General features: G+C 37.2%; 3 protein-coding genes across 6 annotated transcripts; 2 read left to right on the top strand and 1 right to left on the bottom strand.

Annotated features, from left to right (window-relative positions):
* The first annotated feature begins 1798 nt into the window (after positions 1-1798).
* Positions 1799-11492, top strand: LOC137958384 (CDPK-related kinase 1-like). 2 transcript variants are annotated; one of them, XM_068805364.1, is made up of 12 exons: positions 1799-1868; positions 2610-3115; positions 4128-4258; positions 5213-5254; positions 5334-5442; positions 6903-6981; positions 7097-7393; positions 7735-7847; positions 8414-8521; positions 8599-8661; positions 9874-10041; positions 10952-11492. In XM_068805364.1, exons 2-12 carry the CDS (start codon positions 2630-2632, stop codon positions 11111-11113), a joined length of 1758 nt encoding a protein of 585 aa, XP_068661465.1. In that variant the 5' UTR covers positions 1799-1868; positions 2610-2629; the 3' UTR covers positions 11114-11492. The 2 variants fall into 2 exon arrangements, with proteins under 2 accessions (XP_068661465.1, XP_068661466.1); XM_068805365.1 differs by having other exon boundaries at positions 1851-1995.
* Positions 11493-11911: 419 nt separating this feature from the next.
* LOC137960223 (Holliday junction resolvase MOC1, chloroplastic) lies at positions 11912-16184 on the top strand. Its single transcript, XM_068807774.1, has 7 exons — positions 11912-12412; positions 13627-13732; positions 13852-13904; positions 13987-14118; positions 15155-15227; positions 15552-15617; positions 15711-16184. The coding sequence occupies exons 1-7, from the start codon at positions 12017-12019 to the stop codon at positions 15809-15811; spliced, it is 927 nt and encodes a 308-aa protein (XP_068663875.1). The 5' UTR covers positions 11912-12016; the 3' UTR covers positions 15812-16184.
* A 201-nt stretch (positions 16185-16385) lies between these two features.
* On the bottom strand, positions 16386-21255 carry LOC137960208 (uncharacterized). Of its 3 annotated transcripts, XR_011114121.1 has the most exons (10): positions 21107-21255; positions 20953-21020; positions 19669-19788; positions 19388-19461; positions 18571-18625; positions 18224-18325; positions 17984-18092; positions 17677-17843; positions 16993-17095; positions 16386-16590 (listed from the first exon to the last, which is right to left on the bottom strand). XR_011114121.1 is itself a non-coding variant. In XM_068807751.1 (9 exons), the coding sequence occupies exons 1-8, from the start codon at positions 21163-21165 to the stop codon at positions 17723-17725; spliced, it is 708 nt and encodes a 235-aa protein (XP_068663852.1). In that variant the 5' UTR covers positions 21166-21255; the 3' UTR covers positions 16386-16590; positions 17677-17722. The 3 variants fall into 3 exon arrangements, 2 of the variants coding, with proteins under 2 accessions (XP_068663852.1, XP_068663853.1); XM_068807751.1 differs by lacking the exon at positions 16993-17095; XM_068807752.1 differs by lacking the exon at positions 16993-17095 and having other exon boundaries at positions 19388-19452.
* Between the last annotated feature and the right edge of the window lie 380 nt (positions 21256-21635).

The raw sequence follows: 21635 nt of genomic DNA, 5'->3' as shown, positions 1-21635 counted from the left end.
GGGTCACCTAATCCTTTCCCATCTGGATATTGGTGGGCCCGATGACGTTCTTATTGAGGTGGATTTTTCCTCTTGGTCGATAGGGTGGGGTCTGTAGATTAACAGATTCTTCTTCGTTCACGGCGTGCGTGTGTCTACTTTTGTTAGTTTCACATTCTTCTTGCTTTAGCCATGGTTGTGAGCCATCTCAGCCTTTCATGCCCCACTAACATGACAATCCCTCCCCCAAGTCCGAACCAAACCCAAGACTTTGAAATCTTGTAACGGTCGCAATTGCTACTGTGGTCCAAAGGGATTCGTGACCAAGAATTTCTGACCAAGAACTTCAGAGAACACACAAAGCGGTTGTTGCTGCCGCAACCTTCCCTCCCGCTTCCCGCTTCACTTTCTTTCACCCTTTATTCCAATTCCAACCAAGTAGACTCCGAAGGAGAGAAGAACAAATTCTCGAGTCCCATCTTCATCCAGAAAAATGGCATCATTTTTAACCTTTCTTCTGCTTTCCCAGTATGGGATTCTATTCTTTGTAGGTCCTGAATTGATATGCTTTCATGGTTTTGGACGGCAAGAGCCAGGATTAGGGGTCTTGAGTGTGCTGAAAATTGAGATTACAGGCACAGCAGCCTCCCCACTTTTCTGTTCCTTTATGTTGTTTCAATTGCTACCCCCCAGAATCTATTCTCTTGGTGTCCACCGCTGTCAAGTTCTCAAACTGAAACAAAATTTGAACTTTCACTGTTTGAACTTTGTTGAGTGGATTGTAAGGCTTCTTATCTTTTTATGCGGAAGCTTTTCACGGGATCGGATTCCCTGCAGCTTTATGGGAGTTTGGTATTTGTCACTGATGACAGCTGCTCTAATCCTTCATGGACTCTCCCATGAATTTATGATCCATTTTAGCCAGTAAATTGCAATAAGGGAAGTTTAATACTGGTGTTTCATGCTAAAAGAAACCAGATCAATTTTCTTGCAAGAGCTGTTCTGTAAAAGATGTATCGTTACTGAACCACATTTGCGTTCCATATGAAATGTGACAAACAACCTTTAAGAATTGGAGTGTTTGTTTGGGTTTTTCTCAGCAAGCTGTGGTTTTAGAAAGCTCTCTCCCACATGAAAATATATAATGATGGTGCTGTATTTATTGGTTTACATGTTATGGGTCCCCGACAATTTTAATGGGAAGAACTGGGAGGGTCTCTCACAACTCATGCATGGCTGCTTGCTGATGTTGTGTCTATTGCTTGTATATATCCATGAGAGGCTTCGGCACGTGGAGAACTTTTAAGGGCATCCTGCCCTACCATGAGAGGGCACAGAAAGGTGGCTGTGGGAGCTTAAATCCACAATAAGAAAGGGTTTTGAGGCTTTGAGGAGGTCAACTTGAGAAGGTAATGTGGACAACACTGGCACCTTAATCAGGGGATTGTTTTCTTCTCTGCGGAGACTCCGAAATGCAAATACAAAAAAGCGGCACTAAGTGCAGCTATAAATTATTATTTCTGTAGTAATAAAGGATGTTATAGTTTTCTTGTGATCAAACGGACAGGCTGTAAGGAAGTAAACTTCAAACCTCCATCGATCCCAAAGAAGTATTATTTGAGAAAGCTCTATCAAAGCTTAATTCTTCCCAGCGCCCTCTTAAAGTTGTTAAAGCAACAAAAAAAAAGGTCTCTTTCTCTTTTTGCCGCTTTCTTCCTTGCAATCTCTGCTAAGCATCTTTTACTTTTACGATTCTCTCTCCTACCCCCGTCTTCTTGTAGATTCCGAGGAGTTGTGGTCTGGGTCTTCATCATTCCTATCTCTTTCTGCTGTTCTGCTGTTCTGCTGTGTTTTCTGCTCAATCTGATATTGGTTTCTCTGGTTGCTGGGTAATTCTTTTCCCGGTCCTCTTTATTGCTCTTGTTTGGTTTCAAAGGTTTCCTTTTATTATCTACGTTGGGCTTTTCGTTCTTAGTTGGATGGAACAATTTCACATATAGACTTACTGTTCCGCTGGTATGTTGATCAAAACATTTCGGAAATTGTTTTTGACTTTTTTTTTTTGTTCGTGATTAGTATTTTTTATACGATTTCCGCTGTAATGGTTCTCCTTTCACTGGTTAATTCTTATATTTTCTCTCAAAATGTTTTTAGCCTTTGTCCATTTGTTTTCTTTCATTTTTCTGTATCTTCTTTTGGGCAGCCCTGTGATTTTTATTTGAGCAGAATTAGGACAAAGTTCATACGCATTTATTGGATTTTTTCTCTTAATTTTTAATTTGGCGGTCTTTCCATTTCAGAGATTAGGATATAGTGAGATACAATCCGCTATTCTAGCTGCTAGAGTTTCCTTCATTGTCGTTTTTCCGTCTTTAGATCATTGGGCGAAAAGCAATTGTTTTCTATTTCGGTTTTTTCAGTTAGTTATCAGTTCCTACCGCTGATTTCTTTTTACTTCGTTTTTTCAGTTGGTTAGCAGTTCCTACCGTTGTTGTCTTGGGAATTTTGTTTGTGATTTATGTCTATCTTACGCTACGTCTCTGAGCGTCTTCGTCAGTGGGTGCTCAATTGTGTCACTTGATTCTGATTTTACTACCTTCTGATTCTTATTTTTATCCTTGTAAGTACAGTCTCGTTTAAGTTTCGCTTCATGGGTATCTGCCATGGGAAGAATACCCCGCAGCCGCAAACAGTGCCGGGAGACCCTGTTGTCTCCTCCACCACCGGCCCATCCTCTTATTCAGAAACAACAAAACCTTCTTCCAATTTCCCTTTCTTAAGCCCAAGCCCTCTCCCCAGTGCATTCAATAGCTCTCCAGCAAATTCTAGCCGAAGTTCGACCCCTTTACGAATCTTCAAGCGGCCATTTCCGCCCCCATCACCTGCGAAGCACATAAAAGCACTGCTAGTTCGCAGGCACGGTTCCGTGAAGCCTAATGAAGCTTCGATTCCTGAAGGGGAAGAATGCGAGGTTGGGTTGGATAAGAACTTCGGGTTTTCAAAGCAGTTCTTCACTAAATATGAATTGGGCGAAGAGGTTGGGCGGGGGCATTTTGGGTATACAAGCTCCGCAAAGGCTAAGAAGGGAGAATTGAAGGGGCAGGAAGTGGCAGTGAAGGTCATTCCAAAATCAAAGGTTAGTCTCTATGTTAAATCGTTGATCTATCAATCTTGGAAACCTTCATGACTTAAATTAGTATGTGTATCTCTAGTTTTTGGTTGAAGTTCTATGCTTATAGAATCTGTTTACCCTGTTTATGAGGATCAAAACTGCCTTTTATTGCTCATTATTCTAGATTAGTATGCAAGGGATCGTGATTACTCCTCAATGTGTTAAGAGGATTCCATTGTAGTTGCTCTTTGTGTTGATTCTAGTAATTTGAGCACTGAACCATTACCAGTGGTGAATATCAATGAGAGAATCTGCTTTTGAACAACTTAATATGTTCTACTTGCTCTTGTGATTGAGTTGTTTACTGTAGAGTTACTTCTATTTCTTTATGACACTCTAATCAACTTCCATTTGCATCTTGCACCTTTCATCTGAAATCATTTTTTTGCTAAAACAACCTGATCTTTTTCTTTTACTAGGGTTTAACTCTTTCATTGGAGGTGAAAATGTAACTTTTATTGATCATCTTTATTTTTATATGTTCTAGACAGTAGTGCTCCTTTGAAGTTATATCTGTTTAGGAGGCAGTTTTGTAGGTAATTCTGTGAGCCATGAAAACAAATTAGAAAATTCTTGATCTTCACTTTTTTTTTCCTGAATGACATTGCTTTCCTTTGGTTGATTCTATCACAGGTCATGTCCAGTGGACCATCAGTCACCATCTCCAAATTGCTTTAATCTGTCATTAATATTGCTCTTTGCACACTTAGGAATCCATCTGCCACACTATAATAGAGATGGTTAATCCACATAGCACACACCCCAACTCCTACAATGCACATACCAGTTCACTTTCTTCATTTGCAAATTTTCAGAATTTATGGCGGTGTTGAGTTCACCACGATGACTCTTATATGCTTTGTTTTTCATTCAATTATAGTATTATTTGGTAGCTGTAAAATAAGCTTAAGGTTAGTATTAGATTAACCAACACTGTATCAGTTCTATCTCATGAGAGGCAATATCTGGTTTACAGATGACTACAGCAATTGCCATTGAAGATGTTAGAAGAGAAGTGAAAATATTGCGTGCTCTGACAGGGCATAAGAACCTAGTCCAATTCTATGATGCCTATGAGGATGATGACAATGTCTATATGGTTATGGAGTAAGTTTACATTCCCCAACTTTTTTAAAAAGCGTATCACTTAGGAACATTTGCATGTACATGTGTCCCTTCCATTTTGATTTTTTTTTTTTCATGGTGAATTTTGGTGACCTAGATGAGAATGTGGATAGAAGTTGTTGGAAGAAACAAATTTGACATCTTTTACTTTCTTCCTTTTTTCTTTCAAGCCCAGTGATTATTGTCTTCTGAGGGGAAAAAAGGTATCTGGTTCAAGATTTTTTACACTCAAAATATGTGACTCTTTGTTATTTTTCAACTTTCAAATTTGAAATAGGATCATTTTTGTGAGTATTTATCTGCAAAAAAATGGAAACATTATCCCTTCTAAATTTGGTCCTTCAGGAGTGCTTTGTGTTTTAAATCACTTGTTTTGTGTTAATTTTTCTATTTGTCCAAGTAAGTGCTATAACCTATTACTAGCAATAAATTTGAAGAACAAGCACTGTAATCTTCAAATCGGTCCCTGAATCAAGAAACAAGATGGCCATGAGATAAAACTCAAGAGGAAAGAAAATGAATTATATTTTAAAGAAATGAACATACAATTGTGATTCTTACTAGAAAAAACAAATTACATTTTAAAGAAATGCCCATACATGTGTGATTCTAACTACGATACATCTGACATATCTTATATTTTAATTTTTAACAAGCATTTGATTATGTTGAGTTCAGTGATGAAAAATGGTAATTTTACTGAAAAGAAAACATATTTATGCTTTTCAACATTTTCCCAGTCATTTCAGTCTTATAATCTGAATGAGTAAGCACTTATTTAATCTCTTAAGTTGGTTAAAGAAGCCTCAGTTTGTGAATAGAAACATTGACTACCTTGGTTGTCTATAAAACTGAGAAAATTGTTGTAGTTCCTAATGTCATTTGAAATTATTCTCTTTGCCCATTACCTAAAAATTTCAAGTTTTTCTCCTTCAGGTTATGCAAAGGGGGTGAACTCTTGGATAGAATACTTTCCAGGTACTACTGTGATAGAGAACAATGGAGTTTTCAAAACCTGCACCTTCAACTGACTATTTTCTATGTTATGTTCTTTCAGGGGTGGTAAATACTTGGAAGAAGATGCCAAAGTTGTGATGGTTCAGATTTTGAGCGTTGTGGCTTACTGTCATCTTCAAGGAGTAGTTCACCGGGATCTTAAACCAGAGGTAATTTTAGATCTCTAAAAAAATTACCTGTAGACAATCCAGTTTGACCCTTTTTTTTCTGCTGTCAATATGCAAGGTAAAGCAGGTAATTTCAGCCACCGTCTAGTAAAATGTGGATCTATGTTATTCTATCTATGTAAAGTGTATACTCTCCCCTCTTGCATTTTTACCCATCCATCTGCTGATGTGAATGCCGCTCTGAATTAGCAGCTTTCGCCTAACCAACTATGTTGCTGCCATGGTTCCCCTCATGGGAAAGAGAAAAAAATCTGTACTGTCCCATGACACCTCTCATTTGCCCTTCATAACTTGAGGGTGCATAAGAGATGTTTCCAATGCTTTTGCTGCAAATATGTGCAAACATGTCTATGTTTTCGTCAGCTTGAACTATTTTTCTTTGTTGGGATTCTCAGGTTAATACATAATACAGGCCACTTGTACAATTGGTACTTAACACTCAAATAATGGCCTTTTTTTAGGAAGACATGTAATGCTGTTTTCTATAGTAAAGGCTCAAATCAAATTGCTACAATTTTAGCTGTTCATTATGGTTAATGATGCAGAGTGATTGTGAGTCAAACTGTGGCCTTTTTGTCCATCCATTAATGGAGCTGTACTCTATAATGTTTGGTCAACAGATGGTACAAATTATATCAACTTGTTGTCGTTTTGCAGTATGGGATGACCAAACAACTTGGTTGATGCCACTCCCTCCCATCTTGCTAACTTGATTGAGCCTTTACAATGAGGCATCACTGCATGTAAAGTTTATCTATAGCCTACATAATCATTCCCTTATGTAATATTTATATAGTTTTGATGTTTTTATTTTTTGTGGATTATGCTGTGTGGGAACCTGCATCATGGGTTATTGACCAGGGAGCTGTACCCAAAAAGTGAGAAAATGTTTTTTGCAAAGTCATCCTGTCTTCTTTGCAAGAGTGGGCACTTAAATCTCTCATGGTACAAGGGTATTATACCTGTTATCATTTTGAAGATATTACATATATCTCTTATAAAAACTCTTATCCTGCTAAGAGCTTACTTCATCTAAGTCCTCCTTAATATCATAATGGTCATCATTCTCTTGTGGGATTTTGTGATGGATGTTTTGCTGAAAATTCTTTGTTGACAGAATCCTGATTTTGTATGTCAAAATCTGTGTTTTACTGGTTATTATATTATTTGTTGGATACTTTTTACCTTTTATTTTAGATGTATCACATTCTTTTTATCTGAAAAACTCTTTGAGGTAGGGGGAGAGAAAAAAGGGGAAACAAATGAATTAGCATCTAACTATGGCAAACATCATCTTATCTGCCAATCTGAATGGTAGTTATTATAGTTACTATCTAAAGGTTTAGTTGGTGTAGTTGAACCCTTGCAAATTGGTTATACCGTTATCACATCGAGACTATCTTCTTCTGATATTCATTGTTTATGTTCTATTGTTGCTCCAGAATTTTCTTTTCAATACAACAGATGTGAAATCTCCATTGAAGGTCATTGATTTTGGATTGTCAGATTATGTGAAGCCAGGTCAGAATATGTGTTCTTGTATACTATTTAAATTGTTAAATACTTTTGTGTGTGTTTTTGATATAGTGAATGGAAGAATACTTGAACTACAAAAATGATCTATAGATAGTTGCAGATGACAGGCTTAATGACATTGTTGGGAGTGCATATTACGTCGCTCCGGAAGTTTTGCATAGAGCATATGGCACGGAAGCAGACATGTGGAGTATTGGTGTGATTGCATATATTCTTCTTTGTGGTAGCCGCCCCTTCTGGGCCCGTACCGAATCTGGTATTTTTCGAGCTGTCCTCAAGGCTGATCCTAGCTTTGAAGAAGCACCTTGGCCTTCTTTGTCTACTGAAGCGAAGGACTTTGTCAGGAGACTGCTGAATAAGGACTATCGCAAAAGAATGACTGCAGCTCAAGCTCTCAGTAAGTTAATTGTCATTGAAGGAGAATAACAGTGTGCTTTGAGAGCTTAGGGTTTGAATACTAGCACATTATGGTTCTAGCAGTTTGATTTGTGACATACGGACTAAAGGTCCACATTCACTTTATAGAAACATTGATATGATGACTAGGGTTGAGCAATTAGTGAACTGTTCTTGGCAACTGCGATCCTTCAACTGGTGGGTTTTGTTTTCTGTGTACAACATTCTACATGGAAACAATGCCCTAATTTGGGCACTTCTATACCAATTTGATTTTGAATTTGGGTACATTTTCTTGTTTGTTATCTGAAAGCTTAACTTCTCGATTTGATTTCCACCCAGGTCATCCATGGCTGCATGATTCTCAAGGTGTTAAGGTTCCATTGGATATCTTGGTTTACAAACTTGCTAGAGCTTATATTTGCTCCTCATCTCTACGGAGGACAGGATTAGGGGTAATGCCATGTCCGTTTATGAAGATATGTCATGTTTTTATTAATTTTTATTATCACACTTTTGAAGGCTGTTGAGTCTCAAGTATTTTCTTAAAGGTTTCTGATACTGAAGTACTACAATGGTTCATTGAAAAGTAGTATAGTGAACACGACCTGCTTTCAACTTTCAGTTCTGAAGGGTGTTTAACTTAACTGGTACTTGAAAGTGTATGCTGATGGTGTGCCTGGCAATGTTGGAATATTTTGTTCTGTTTCTTCTGCTTCCTTTCTTTTCCTCCTTCCAATAAGATGCTGGCACATGCTGACACTATGTTCAGAGCCATGATTGATAATTTCATATTTTTGGACCTAGAATGGCTCTAAATTTATACACGATGGAAGAAAGAGAAAAGATAAAGAAAATTGCAATGCTCAAATCCTCGATACAATAATATTTTATTTGGTTTAACCATGCCATGCATTTATCTATTACTGAGCATGCATTAAGGCAGGAATTTTGTCTACTTGCATTTCACAGTTTATATTTGGTTTTATGTGGTGATATCTTTTTTCTTTTTTTGTGGCAGGCCCTTGCTAAGACATTAACCATCCCACAACTGTTTTATCTACGGGAGCAGTTTGCGTTATTAGGTCCAAACAAAAATGGCTACATCTCTATGCAGAATTTTAAAACGGTTAGTTTTTGTCCTTCCATTCTTTCTCTGATTCTCCACTAATCAACAACTAATTATAAAATGTTGGAATCTTGCAGGCTTTGTTGAAGAACTCTACTGATGCCATTAGAGACTCGAGGGTTCTTGATTATGTTAACATGGTAAGTGGAATTTGGAGGTTTCCTTTTCCGTCTCTTTTTTTTTTTTTAATGGAACCTTTAGCTGTAAAATAAGAATCTTGTTTTCGTGGATTATTGTGTAGAAAATCCAGTAAAGTTTAAAGATACAACTATTTATTATTTAACATGTTTATTGTGCTTTTCTGTAATCAACTTACAGTTGTCTTTCTTCTTGTTGTTCAATGGAGAGGAGCAGTTATATTTCTGCTCTTATTTCTTGAATGAAATTGTGTGTACACGAGGATGTGGATTGGTTTTTACAAAATTACAAGACTACTGAAAGTCCAGGTTGCAATTTTTTCAACAACTAACCTACTTTACTCCTGCTCTACTAACCATCGATACTCCAGTTTCTTCAAGTCCATGTTCAGTTAGGAAGTGTAAAACACTCTCTTCCCTTTGATAGAATCTTTTGCACAACTGTTTATCCTTGAAATAGGATTTGATCAGGTTTTCTGTTGACTTTTTCCTAACAGTTAAATGGGGTTTTGCCTTTTGCTCAATTGGAACATTACCAAGATGCCCAAAGGCTTAGAGAAGACCCTCCTTAACGGTAATAGAAACTAGCAGGGACCATGCCCATAGGCCTAGAGAAAACCTCAGCTATCCTTGTCAACAATTAGGATTGGCCGAAATAAAGTAGGTTCATTATCTCATTTCCAGTTCGATGATAACTTTCACTTTGGCGATGAAGATCCATTATTATGAAAATCTATGAAGACAAGAAAGGTGGTAAGATTGTTATTAAAAAAGACATAAAAAAAAAAACAGAAAGATGGCAACATGAATTGTTTTGGATTTTTTTTTGTTATAGCAAAATTGAAAATGTTAGAAAGGCTAAATCTAGTTTTAAATGCCTAGAGTGAATGAGAAGTGGTATATACACCCCTTGTTCAAGTCTTTTATGCTAATCCAAGGAAAACATTGATTGATAAATCAACTGTTTAAAATTCCAAATAAGGAACCACCATTTATGTCAGGAAAGAGAGACTTTATAGTTTCTGCATACAGCAGCCAATGATATCAGTGGAATTTGTATTTAGAATGTCAGGTGCTAAGGATACCAAACAGATGAAATGCCAAACAGCCTTCTGTTCAAACTTGTGACTAGATTTATTTTTATTTTATTTTTTCCTTTTTGGTGATTACCTGAACTTCAACTGATGTTTATGCTTTTTCTGCTATTCCTGGCAGGTTAGCTCTCTTCAATACAAAAAACTAGATTTTGAAGAATTTTGTGCTGCTACTGTAAGTGTTCATCAAATGGAAAGCTTGGAAACTTGGGAGCAACATGCACGCAGGGCATATGAAATCTTTGAGAAGGATGGGAACAGACCAATAGTTATCGAAGAACTTGCATCGGTACGACTTTGAAGGCTTTGTTCACTTTCAATATAGTTTTTGCCTTAGATGCTTAACAGATGGAATGCATAGTTTCTTGTTTTTATTGGATATTTAGGGCCCAAAATCAATTTTATTCCAGAGTAGAAGATAGTTGTGAGTGCAACCTCTGCAAGAGGTGTTCTATTGACATGGATCCTTGACAAATCTCTATACTGTCAGTTGACTGTGGTCAAAATACTTCCTTGACATGACAGTTTTTTGAAATCCTGCTAGCTTATTCTACCGCTGCCTGTTGCTTGCTTTATTCTTACAAACCGCTTACGTGTATAGAATGGAGAGCTAGGATGTCTTTCTCTGGTGGAATATAGCTTGGATCATCTATTATATGATAATGAGTTAAAAGAGTGTCTCATCCACTGACGGGACTTGCAAACTTTTGAAATTACCCATCATAACTTGTTCATGGTGTTCAATTGTGTACCTACGTGAGAAAGCATCTAGAGGAGAGCTACTTGGACCTGATTTTTTCTTCAAGAGGTCTGTGAGGACATGACAGCCTCATTGGGAATGGCTCTGTAAAACATAATAAAACCTTTTAAAAGCCTATGGGTTAATTTCTCTGTAAAACAAAATAAAAGCCTTTTAAAGCCTAATGTGAATTGTGTAAACTTAATACTTCTCATGGAAACTAATATGTTTTCTGCTGTTTCCAACCCAAATATTTTCCCTGATATATTTTGATTATTTCTGTTTAGTATCTCTTTTCTCAAAACATTATAGCCCTTTTTGTGTTGCATCACATCTTCTCGAGGCTGTCTTTCCAAGTTCTCATTCTTGAAATTACACTTGGCTACATTTTCTAATTTTGAGCAAAAATGATGAAGCCTTTTGGGTAAATATTAATGGAAGGTAACTTGTCTCTTATCAGGAACTAGGGCTTAGCCCGTCAGTGCCTATTCATGTTGTTCTTCAAGATTGGATAAGACATTCAGATGGGAAGCTTAGTTTCTTGGGTTTTGTCAGATTATTGCATGGGATGTCTTCCCGCTCAATACCAAAGGCTGACATAAAAACAAGCATAACTGTTTGATTTGCAGCAAATTAATTTTTCTGGTGATTTCATGGAGCAAGAAGGTAAGAGAGGCCTCACATTTGACACTAGGTTTGTGCTATTGAAAGCCAAACCAAACAGGGATAGGGAATCCCCCATTCACTTCCCATCAAAGAGAAGCAGGATTCACATATGGAGGTGCTCAGTTGGCACTCCGGTACATAATTCTTCTTTTCCGTTATCCTGTTGCAGTTGGTCTTTGTTGTAAGAGAATGTACAGATGAGAGAATTAGCTGCAGCTGTAGAAGAGAGAGAGAAAAGTCTGGGCAAGTGACAACTTTATGGTTTTGTACCCTCATTACAAATGCTGTTTTTCTTTTCAAATAAAATTGTCTTCGTCCTTCTTTCGCTGCCCTTATATCAGGAGTCCACAGAATGAACTATTTGCGATATTATCTAGGTCAATATTTTTAAGGAAGAGAACCCAATGAATTACCCCTAATTATCTCCAAACCTTAATAATCAAAACTCATAATTCACAAGAATCTCCAAACCCTAATTTATTAAGTGATAAATAAAATATTAAATATCTATTGTTTCTTTAGAAATTGTACTAATTAGTAAAAAAATAATTAAATTTCTAGGTAATTTCTTAAGGTAGATATTAATTAGATTCTAAATGACAACTAAAAATGTTAAAAAGTGTATCCCAACGAATGGATCCCTCTCGTGCTCCAATCAAAGCCGCGGGACAAACCGCTGGTGCAAAATGCACGCTGTTAGGATCCGTTAAGTTAAATGCTTTTAAGAAAAACGGAGTAGAGAGTGCATGTCTCTGTAACAGGCGGGAAGAATTCCAGGAAATTCGAAATCTCCCAGTATCTCTATTCTATCTTACCAGTTACCACTCAGCCAGAGGTCGTCTTCGCTATACCCTTTTTAATGATAACCCATCAAGCTCCGACGGCACGACTCTCCCAACCCCCATTTTCCATGAACAAAACCCACTCATTTTTTAGACAAAAGAGACTATGCAGTCTTATTAACTGTAGACACCTCTTTTCCTCGCCGGTCGACTTCCCAAACAACCATGAACTGATACATCGCAGAAGGGCGTCTGAGCTTGGTGGCTTTAGGGTGAAGGTTAGGGCTTCTAACTCTCAGCTTAAAGAAGATTGGATTAATTCTCTGTCTTCCCCTTTCATTGGAAGCAGTGCTGGTGTCAACGGAAAGGACCCTTTGGGGGACGTAGGTTCCGGATGGGTGCTTGGAATCGATCCCGATGTCTCGGGGGCGCTAGCAGTCTTGAAGGAAGATGGTTCGGATCTTTCTGCTCAGGTGTACTCCTTTTTTTCTCTTTTTGTTGATTTGTTATATGAATATACTAGTTATTAGTTTTTGGATGTAAGTTATACTCATGAGGTCGGAATGTGTGGATGATTTGCTATGAAGTGTTCGGAAAGCTCAGCTAGGCAAGAATACGTTTCCACCCAAATTTCTAGACCCTTTAATGTCCTTTTTTTTTCTGTACTTTTTCTTTTAATGATGAAGAGAGAAGAAGCTGCAGCTGAGGGGAGCTGACATACACTACAAGGTGTTGAAGAGAGGCCCCTCTTTAGCAAGGTTATCCACCAAACCATACTCTGATCTAAAACCATGACACCACGAAACAGAAATACAACGAGAAAGCTCAAGCGTTAGTAAAAAATGAAGGTTTTGCTGTACAGGCAATAAAAAAAATCTCAAGGAACGTTGGTGCTATCCGTAGGTTGATTGTAGAATTACTTTCTTTATTTTTTTAAATGGCCATTTTTCATGTAGTTCCGACAAAAGGTACTGAAACTTTGCAATTTCTAAGCCCTCATTTTCTTTACTCTCTTTAGTTTGCTCCAAAACGGTAGTTTTAATTCTTTTGGTTTGTCTATGTGCTTTAGGAAAAATAAATCCATTTGAATCTCTCAGGTCAAGAAATTTCCATGCATTGAACTGAGCACAGGATTTCCAGTCAAGTTCTCATATGTTGGTAGGTAGAAGGGATAGTAGTCTATCACAGTGATCAGTTAAGAGACGAAAAACCTTAGCTGTGTTCTTATCTAAGTCAGTTTCATGTCTTGTTTGTACCGGTTCGTGTGTGTAAATGTGAAGGGATAATAGTCTATTGAAGTGATCAGTTAAGAGATATCAAAAACCTTGGCTTTGTTCTCATCTAAGTCATTTTCCTGACTTGTTTGTACTGGTTCGTTTTTGTAATTTCTAAGCTGTATCCATATAATAGAGTCAAGTCTTGATTTGGTGACTATTATTACATACTAAAATGGAGTTGAAGTTTACTGTGTCTCTTTTAAATGGTTTGTGACTTTAATTTCTAAAGATTTGAATGTTTTAATGCTTACATGACTGGATATTAATATTGTTTCCATGCATGCAATGCAATTAGTCTTGCACCTTTTTGAATTTTTTTTATTTCTTTGAGTCCAAAAATTTAAGAGAGAGAAATGGTCTAACAATCTTATAATGACATATTATATTTTTAAACAGTCATATTCTTGTAGGTGTTTGATACTCCTAGCCTGAACGTATGCATTGGCAAAAGAGTAAGAAAACGGCTTGATGCAAGATCTATTGTTCAATTACTTTGCAATGTGGGGGTCCCTGTAGGTATGACCAAATTCTTTGGTATGAGTCATTTGTTTTTAAGTATTGAATTCATTTATGCATTCAATTGTCTCATTTGCATCTGTCAGTTCTTAGTCCTTAACATCCATACTGGATTCCAGGAACTAGAGCATATATTGAGCAGTCAAACCCCTTTCCAAAAGATGGTAGACAGGTGTATTGTAAATTTCTTTCCAGATGATATTTTCGACCCGTATATAATCAATATGCTTATTTTATAATGATGTTCATTTTAGGGTTGGTGGAGTGGAGGATTTGGATATGGTCTATGGATTGGGATTCTAGTTGCCTCAGGATTTTCCGTTGTTCCTGTGTCCTCTCTTCTCTGGAAAAATCAGTTCAATCTGTCTGGAAGTTCCTCAAGTAAGGTTAGTTGAATGAGCCTCAATTAAGTATGAATGACTCAAATACCGTTGTGATTCTAGATGTTGTCAATTGATTACTAATGACTCATTTTGAGTTTTTAATCCAAGTTGAATAAAAGACAAAACAACACAATATTATGCTCTTATTTTTATTTGAAAATGGTTTTGTTGATGCCAATACCTTTCTGGAAATAAGAAGTCTTGTTCAAAACTCCTTTGGTCTTCTTCAGAGAATGCAGAATTTGTCCAAAAATGGAAAATTATATCTTAGCATAAGATGAATTTGTGTATGTGTGGAAATCTCTTAATTATGCCTTGAGCATTTGAATTTTCAATGTTGTTGATGCATCAAAAAGACTTGTCACCAAAGGACCAATAAAATTCTTATAGCAAATTGAGAAGTATATTTTAATCAGTGTGATAAATTGTGTACTCTAGGAGTTTTGGTTTCAAGAATATATGTTAGCTGTTTTGCTCAATTTTGTACTTAATAGGTCAGATAATTTTTTTATGTGAAATGATGAAATTCTATGGTGCTTGAAGGATTATTATTCAGACAGAGTAAACCTTTGATTTGCCTAGAAGAAGTCAGTAGTACAAATAATTTGTTGCTAGTTTCTTGTGTTACTGCTGCATCTGAAAATCTGATCCTGATCAACTCCTAGTTCACTGGCACGTGGAATTCATGTTTTCTATTTTTCTTTTGGCATGTACTATCATCTCTTGTTCCATCATCCTCCGTTTTGATTTTTTGATATTTGCTACAAATGTTAACTCTAACAGGACAGTGTTTTATTTTCAGTTAGTTTCTGAATATTATGAATTCCAATTTTCTTGAGATGTCTTGTGCTAAGTATTTCTTTTTAGATTTTTTGAGAACTGCTGGAGTGTCATTATAATAATCCTTTCATGGAAGAAGGGAAATAAACTTGATCCATAGTCTACTGGTTATCTTTTGCATGCATTTCCCATCTATTTGTAACTTTAAATTATCTTTCTTGAGTGATGTAAAGGAAGAAAACAATCTGCTCCTTGGCAGGATGATAGCAGGAAGGCAGCTGCTGTGATGTTTCCATCTCTGAGTTCCGTATTGAAGAGGAAGAAGGATCATGGTAGATCATGTTTTTTCTTAGAATTTTTTTAGATAAATGATACATCAGATTGGAAGAGGATTCATTTTGCCAATCCCCGCAAGATTATGATTACTCTAACAAATTCTTATCCACACCAGAGAATTTAAGTTTGTTTTTGACAATCTCAATAAAAATTTAAATAACGAACTAGTCCTGAGATTTTATTCGGTCTAATGCCAAAACTATTTGTTTTAAGTTGGGAGATCAATACTTGGGAAGCCTGTAATGAGGCCAAGGCAGAACTTGATTTTGGTTTGAATTATTGATTATCTCAAAACCAATGTGTGAATCTACTGCTCACAGGTCGAGCTGAAGCTCTTCTAATTGCAGCTTTTGGTAAGGGGCTTAAACTAGAAGCTGAGCAGTCTGGTAAGTAGTCTTGGATACTAACAGGCCTCTCATTCTGTTACTTCTGTCCATATATGATTATATTTTTTTTTTCTGGTGTTGTGCTGCTTGAAGGAGAAGAGAACGATATCGCTGTCATGAAAGACGCAACAGATGCAGCAGCTTCTAGGGCGGGAGAAATGGGCTCCTCGATTGCACAAGGGATCTTAATATAGAAAATCCAATGCAGCAGACACTGAACCTACAAAGAATGTCATCCTACCGACGGTCATGGTGATTGGACAAAGAAACTCTGTTTTGATAGAAGGGGATTGGCTGCACTTTGAAAGAGGCAACTTGCCTTCTGATTGCAGATATTTGAACTCCAACCGAGCTGCCCCAATTGGCCTTCCATTCTGTACAATCGAGTTGTTAGCTAAGCAAATGACAGCTCTACTTGTACAATCGAGTTGTAAGCTAAGCAAATGACAGCCTTACCTTGTACAGTCGAGTTGTAAGCAAAGTAAATGACAGCTCTACCTGTAACACAACTCTAATTTTTTTTCTCATTCTATGTATTCTGCCCATTACATCTAATAAACACATTTCTATCGCAGTTTGTGACAAGTAAGAAGTCATAGCGGTGTCAAAAGATTTTTTTTGAAATTGTAGAACCAAGATAGAACTAATCAATTTTGCAAGTCTCTTAAATCCGATCTAAATGTCTTCTAATTTGCATCACATCTTTGGTTAAGAATACCCGTGAGAAGGAAAGCATTCTAACTCTCTGATCGAGGAACAAACTTGAACTCAAATACGGGCATTTTGCATTAGTCTGCATAGTCAATAACAAATATTCAACATTTTGGTATGTTTGTATAAGGCTTATAGCAGCGATACTGAGAGCGGAAGCACTCATCCCAGGCCTTACATATAATGAATTCATATCCTACAAACTTTATGAAGCAACCCTGAGAATTTTCCGCCAGCACCCAGCTTCAGAAAGAAGAGTAATCTGCATGCAAAGAACATAAATCGTGATATTGAAACCATATATACATTTTTTTTTTTTTTTTTTGAATGGCACAATGGAAACTTAGTGTACAAAGAAGCTTATAGAGTACATTCGTCTGCTATATAATTCTGACTATCAAAATCAAGATTATTATATCAGGAATGCTCCCCGGAGACAAGAAACAGAAAGCAAGTACATTGACCCAGCTGAGATGGAAAGTTCATGGAGGTTTAGACAATGAAATATTAGAATCTAAAAATTTCATTAGTGAAAAAAAAAAAAAAAAATGCAACTAGTGTCATCAAACCCAGACAAAACCAACCCGCTGAACCAGGTTCAAGCAGACCTGGTTCCCCACTTTTGATAGAGTTGAAACCAATAGAAGCAAAAAAAACAACTGACCTGACCAGTTTCTGCAATCAGCCCAGTAAACCACAAAAATAGTTGTGTAGGTTGGGAGTTGATGCACCCTCCCTCCTCTTCAAAAGCATAGATGGGGGAAGCCCTATTTGCATGCAGTTAGATGGGCAAGTGTTAAGGCTCCTCCCACGCAGAAAGAAATATGGTGGGGGGGAGGCAGCAAACTCCCAGCTCCTTCCCCATCCCACCAAAAGAAAAATAAAATAAAATGTCTCTGTAAGGACAGATACATCATGGGAGGAGGGGATCTCTGACAAGCCCAGCCCCTCCTCTTTCCTCTCTAGGTCACCGGATCAGTTTTTATAACATCAGGTACAACCAAATCTTATTCAGGATATTTTCTTCAATTTATGGATTTTTAACTTTATTCCTCAAATAAAAAACTCCAAATCTAGAACAATCAGAAAATACTGATGCCTGCTGTCAAAGAGAATGCCTCCAACAAAGCCCAAGAGGTGGTTCTATCCTGTGGATTTGTCTCTGAGGAACCCGCCAGGATTCTACTCCACTATGATCTATCCCAAGTGGGCAGATCTGCTCCGGTGGACTTTGATTGCCACTCTCAGCAAGAACTTGCTAAATAATGAATTTCTGAGGCTATGGCTAGTCCATCCAATCATGATAAGAAAGGTGATTTGACTTAGTTCACTTGTGACAAGTGCCTACCTCCAGCTTTGAAAAGCAAAGATATCCGCAAACATCTTATGAAGATTCATTGAAGAGTGATCTCATAAATAACGCCTTGGAGATTTCCAACCTCTGATCTGGTCCCTTTCACTTCACTTACCTGCATTCCATGCTGGACTGCTTCATCAACTACCATTGCATCCATGCTGCCCCACAAAGAAAAACAAATTTACTTTTAGAGAACTTGAAGACAAAAAATGTCACTATAAATTCTGTTGTTCCCTCTTGAGGTGATTTGCAATTTAGTGAATCCATCCCCACCCCAAAACTTCAAACCAAATATTACATCTTTGCTCGAGAGACATAGGAGAGCAGGAATCTGCAGCCAGATCCCCTAACTTGCAAAAGCTGCTTCACGGTATCAAATAGAGGAGGAATATTTGAATGTTGAAAGCTTATACATCATCAAGGATTTTATGCCTCAGAAATTAAACGAAACTCGGAACAATTGAAACCAAAGAGAAGTATAAGTGATAAAAGAGGAAGAAACAAGCAGGAAAAAAATGAAGGAGAATAAGCAGGATATAAATGTCGGCTCCAAGAATGAGATCAAATCCCCCAGAATATCTTTGTAAGATTTGTTTCAAGTCATCAGAATTTCCCCACTCCAACTTCTCAGGTGCCAGCACTGCAAGCAAATGGTCTTTAGATGCAAAATACAAAGCCAAACAGCTCAACCCTTTACATAGAGCAAGAGCTAGTGGCTAAATCCCACCTTCACCATCAGACAGCTTTTAAAATAAATAACTTCATCATATGATTCACCAAGATGACATGCAGAAGAAAAAGTAATCCCCTGCAATATCATGCAGTGAATTTCTAATTGGAAGGGATTGGTCAATGCCACTCAACATAAACACAGAGTCAACTTACTAGCACTGCTAGGCATTTCAGATGAAGTGTGTAGCTCTATGTTTTTCCTCAGGATCTGAAATTGAGCCAATGCATATATAAATACATAAATATAACAGAAGAAGCATAATAAACTGCTATTTTACCACATATAATCCATAAAGAAACCATGAATTAAGATACACAGGAAAGAGTACATCTAAGGACAAAGATGCATGTCAAAGTACCGCTTGACTATGGGAACGCAACAACTAAAATCATTGTCTGAGACATGCATGGATCTTGTACTCTAAAGTATCAGCTCTATGTGGTACAGGCAAGCATATTAGGGGAAAGAGAGAGATAAGTGAAGTGAAACAAGGGAAGAGACCTAAATTAAGACATTATTAAGTGTCATGGCTTTGAATACCTACGAATAGCAGGATCTCCATGATGGAATAAGCAACTTTCATTTCCTTGTTTTCTTTTGGTAAACCATAGCAGCAAGCAAGCTTTTGCATATAAAACCTAAAAATAATTTTATTTTCGAAAAGCAATAAGTAAATTTTGTTATTTAGGGCATTAGTAATTTCTCAGTTGTTTTAACATGACTTTATAAAATAAAAAGTTGTTTTAACATGTTGACAGTATCTAGGCAATCTTGCTGTCCTGTCATCGTACATTTTCCTTTTCTATTTGTTTTCATATTTTCTATTTGGCCAAGATGAAGCTTAGTCATCCAAGATATTGTTCAAAAGGAGATTTTCAAAACTGGTGATGCTTGGAGTCAAAACTTTGGGGTTAGAAACGATTTGCATAGACAGCAGGCACAAAAATGGAGAGTAGATAATAGACTTGCCTTCAGAACTTCATTATTGTGGTCAGTCATAAGAACCTCTCGGCAAAATCTGCTGCATAGTATGCCTGTAACACCTTCAAAATGAAAGGGAACTACTAAATGCATATTTTGACAATGGAATTTGGCAAATAATGCTTAGTGAAACAATGAGAATTTTCACTTTTCATTATGTAAGTGCAGAGAGGGCGTCAAACACAAAGATACCCATTTTCTTTCTTTCGTAAAATACTCAACACATTTCTATATGCACACACAATCCACTGGCAGATGTAGCAACTTACCAACACCAGATCCTAGTTCAATAACTGAGCACCCTTGAAGTATATGGGTGTTCTCTGAAACGTAGTTGTTTAACAGTACAGCGCCAGGCCATACTAGCTGTCCGGTAAGATCATAATCAGCTGAAAGGAATAAAAGTTAGTTTGCAATTTAAGCAAGATGAGAAAAACCGCATGAAGCTAGTGTTTTCTTGAAACAACACATACAACTAGGTAAATAAGCTAAAAAAAAAAAAAAGAATCTAATATTGCTCGTGTATAATAGATACCAGCAGCTAACAATGAGAGTTACTTTCTCCTTCTTCTACTTCTTCTTCTTTGTTTTTTATTTTTTTGGATGTTGATTAGACACACATAACTCCAATCCGTAATGAGACTGGAACATAAAACCTGTCCCTAGATACCTAACAAAGTGGCAATTGACCTGATGGGTCAAAAGTTTTGACGTCTTTTTGGGTGAAGTTATCAGTACATTCATGTCAGTAGGTTGGTCGCATGACCTAACTATCTCCTGTGCTTCATAATGGCTCTCAGCATAGTCTACTTTTCATGTGCCTCTTTTCTTTCTGGAACAGCTTCATCTCCAACCATTTTTTATGTGCCTCTGTTCTTTCTTGAACTCTTTCATCTCCAACCATTTTTCATGTGCCTCTTTTCTTTCTTGAACACCTTCATCTCCAAGGAGATCCCCCTTTTTGTCTGTGTGATGTAAGTCTCCGGTTCTATTACCATTAATGTTTATTTTCTTACACTTGTGAAGGTAAAAAGACTAACTTTATTTTTTTTTAAGAAAATTATTCACTGGCTACTTCTTTTTCTTAGAACAATGCCCAACTGGGTTGAGCAATTCGACCAGTTCATGAGGATACATGACCTGCTGCACATAGCTGAAATCTGATGAAATTGGATCGAAGGGTAAATATGAAAATTTGACACTAACAGTCTAATCAATGCATTAACAGGAATATTCATAAACAGAATCCAACCGTATCTATTTAGGAAATGAGACAGCTTAAAAAATGAAAAAGCTAGCGCAAGTCTGGTCGACAACAACCTTCTTCTTCTAACAAAGGGTAGGGATGTCTATAATCGTCAGTAAACAAGAAATTTAGTCGTGAAGATTGAATGATTGGACAGCATAAACAAATGCAACACACAAAGACACGTTCAGAAGATAACTTTAAGAATCTACAATTGAACGACTAAGAACTACAAATTGTGGGAGACAGCAATACTTGAACCAAAACAAACATCATGAGTATAACAGGAAGGGAATAAAGGGCTTACTTGAAGCAGAATGGAGACAGAAAAGCTGAAGCACTTGCGACCCAAATGAGAAAGTTGTCAGCTGATAACTGTAACAGCTCAAAATCAGAAGGAGATATTGTGAAAGAGACTAATGACTAGGTACGGAAGAGAGAGAGAGAGAGAGAGAAGATACTTGTCGTCGATGAAGAAAGACTCGTCTAAGCAGATGATCTCTTCTTCTTCTTTGTCCATCCTGTCCCGGAGGAAGATATTGTGGCTCCGGCTGTAACCCTGTTATCGTAGGTCAGTGACTCGGTGAAAATGTTAAGCTCGAAATGCAAATGCGTTCGATACAATGAACCGGCGTGTGGCACTGGCAGGGACCCGAGTCGGGATTTGGGCTTAAGAATAGAGAGAGCAAATGCTCTTGGGCCATGACCAAATGATCACTGCTGTAAACTACAGGCGCAACTTGAGATGATACAGGACTTTCCTGGGCATTTTTGTAGGTTTTGGGGAATGAAATTTTTTTCTCTAATTCCTCTTGTAACAAAAGAAATTAAAATAAAAAGAGGAGACAGCATCCTCATCCAACAAACATGGCCTCGCTTGTAACTCCATTTTAGCTCTTTCTTGTTTCTCAAAGATTATAACCTTGTCTGTTTTCTTCCGCAGCAAACAGACACTCAGTTTTATGCCTTAATTTTGTCCAAATTCGAAAG

Source organism: Aristolochia californica, unplaced genomic scaffold, assembly GCF_029961685.1.
Source record: "Aristolochia californica isolate CCGP_79_NKW_82.1479 unplaced genomic scaffold, dmAriCali1.0.hap1 SCAF_3, whole genome shotgun sequence".
NCBI classification, from domain to species: Eukaryota; Viridiplantae; Streptophyta; class Magnoliopsida; order Piperales; family Aristolochiaceae; genus Aristolochia; species Aristolochia californica.
The sequence above is the reverse complement of the archived record's forward strand: the minus strand, read 5'-3'. Positions and strand labels throughout refer to the sequence as shown.

Coding starts and splice junctions, on each gene's coding strand:
- LOC137960208 (XM_068807751.1), bottom strand. CDS start 21,165: ATGGACAAAGAAGAAGAAGAGATCATCTGCTTAGACGAGTCTTTCTTC. Junction 21,021..21,106: donor TCTTTCTTCATCGACGACAA/GTATCTTCTCTC, acceptor GAGCTGTTACAG/TTATCAGCTGACAACTTTCT. Junction 18,626..19,387: donor ACAATAATGAAGTTCTGAAG/GCAAGTCTATTA, acceptor GCTCAATTTCAG/ATCCTGAGGAAAAACATAGA.
- LOC137958384 (XM_068805364.1), top strand. CDS start 2,630: ATGGGTATCTGCCATGGGAAGAATACCCCGCAGCCGCAAACAGTGCCG. Junction 4,259..5,212: donor AATGTCTATATGGTTATGGA/GTAAGTTTACAT, acceptor TTTCTCCTTCAG/GTTATGCAAAGGGGGTGAAC. Junction 7,848..8,413: donor TACGGAGGACAGGATTAGGG/GTAATGCCATGT, acceptor TTTTTGTGGCAG/GCCCTTGCTAAGACATTAAC.
- LOC137960223 (XM_068807774.1), top strand. CDS start 12,017: ATGATAACCCATCAAGCTCCGACGGCACGACTCTCCCAACCCCCATTT. Junction 13,733..13,851: donor CAATGTGGGGGTCCCTGTAG/GTATGACCAAAT, acceptor ACTGGATTCCAG/GAACTAGAGCATATATTGAG. Junction 13,905..13,986: donor TTCCAAAAGATGGTAGACAG/GTGTATTGTAAA, acceptor TGTTCATTTTAG/GGTTGGTGGAGTGGAGGATT.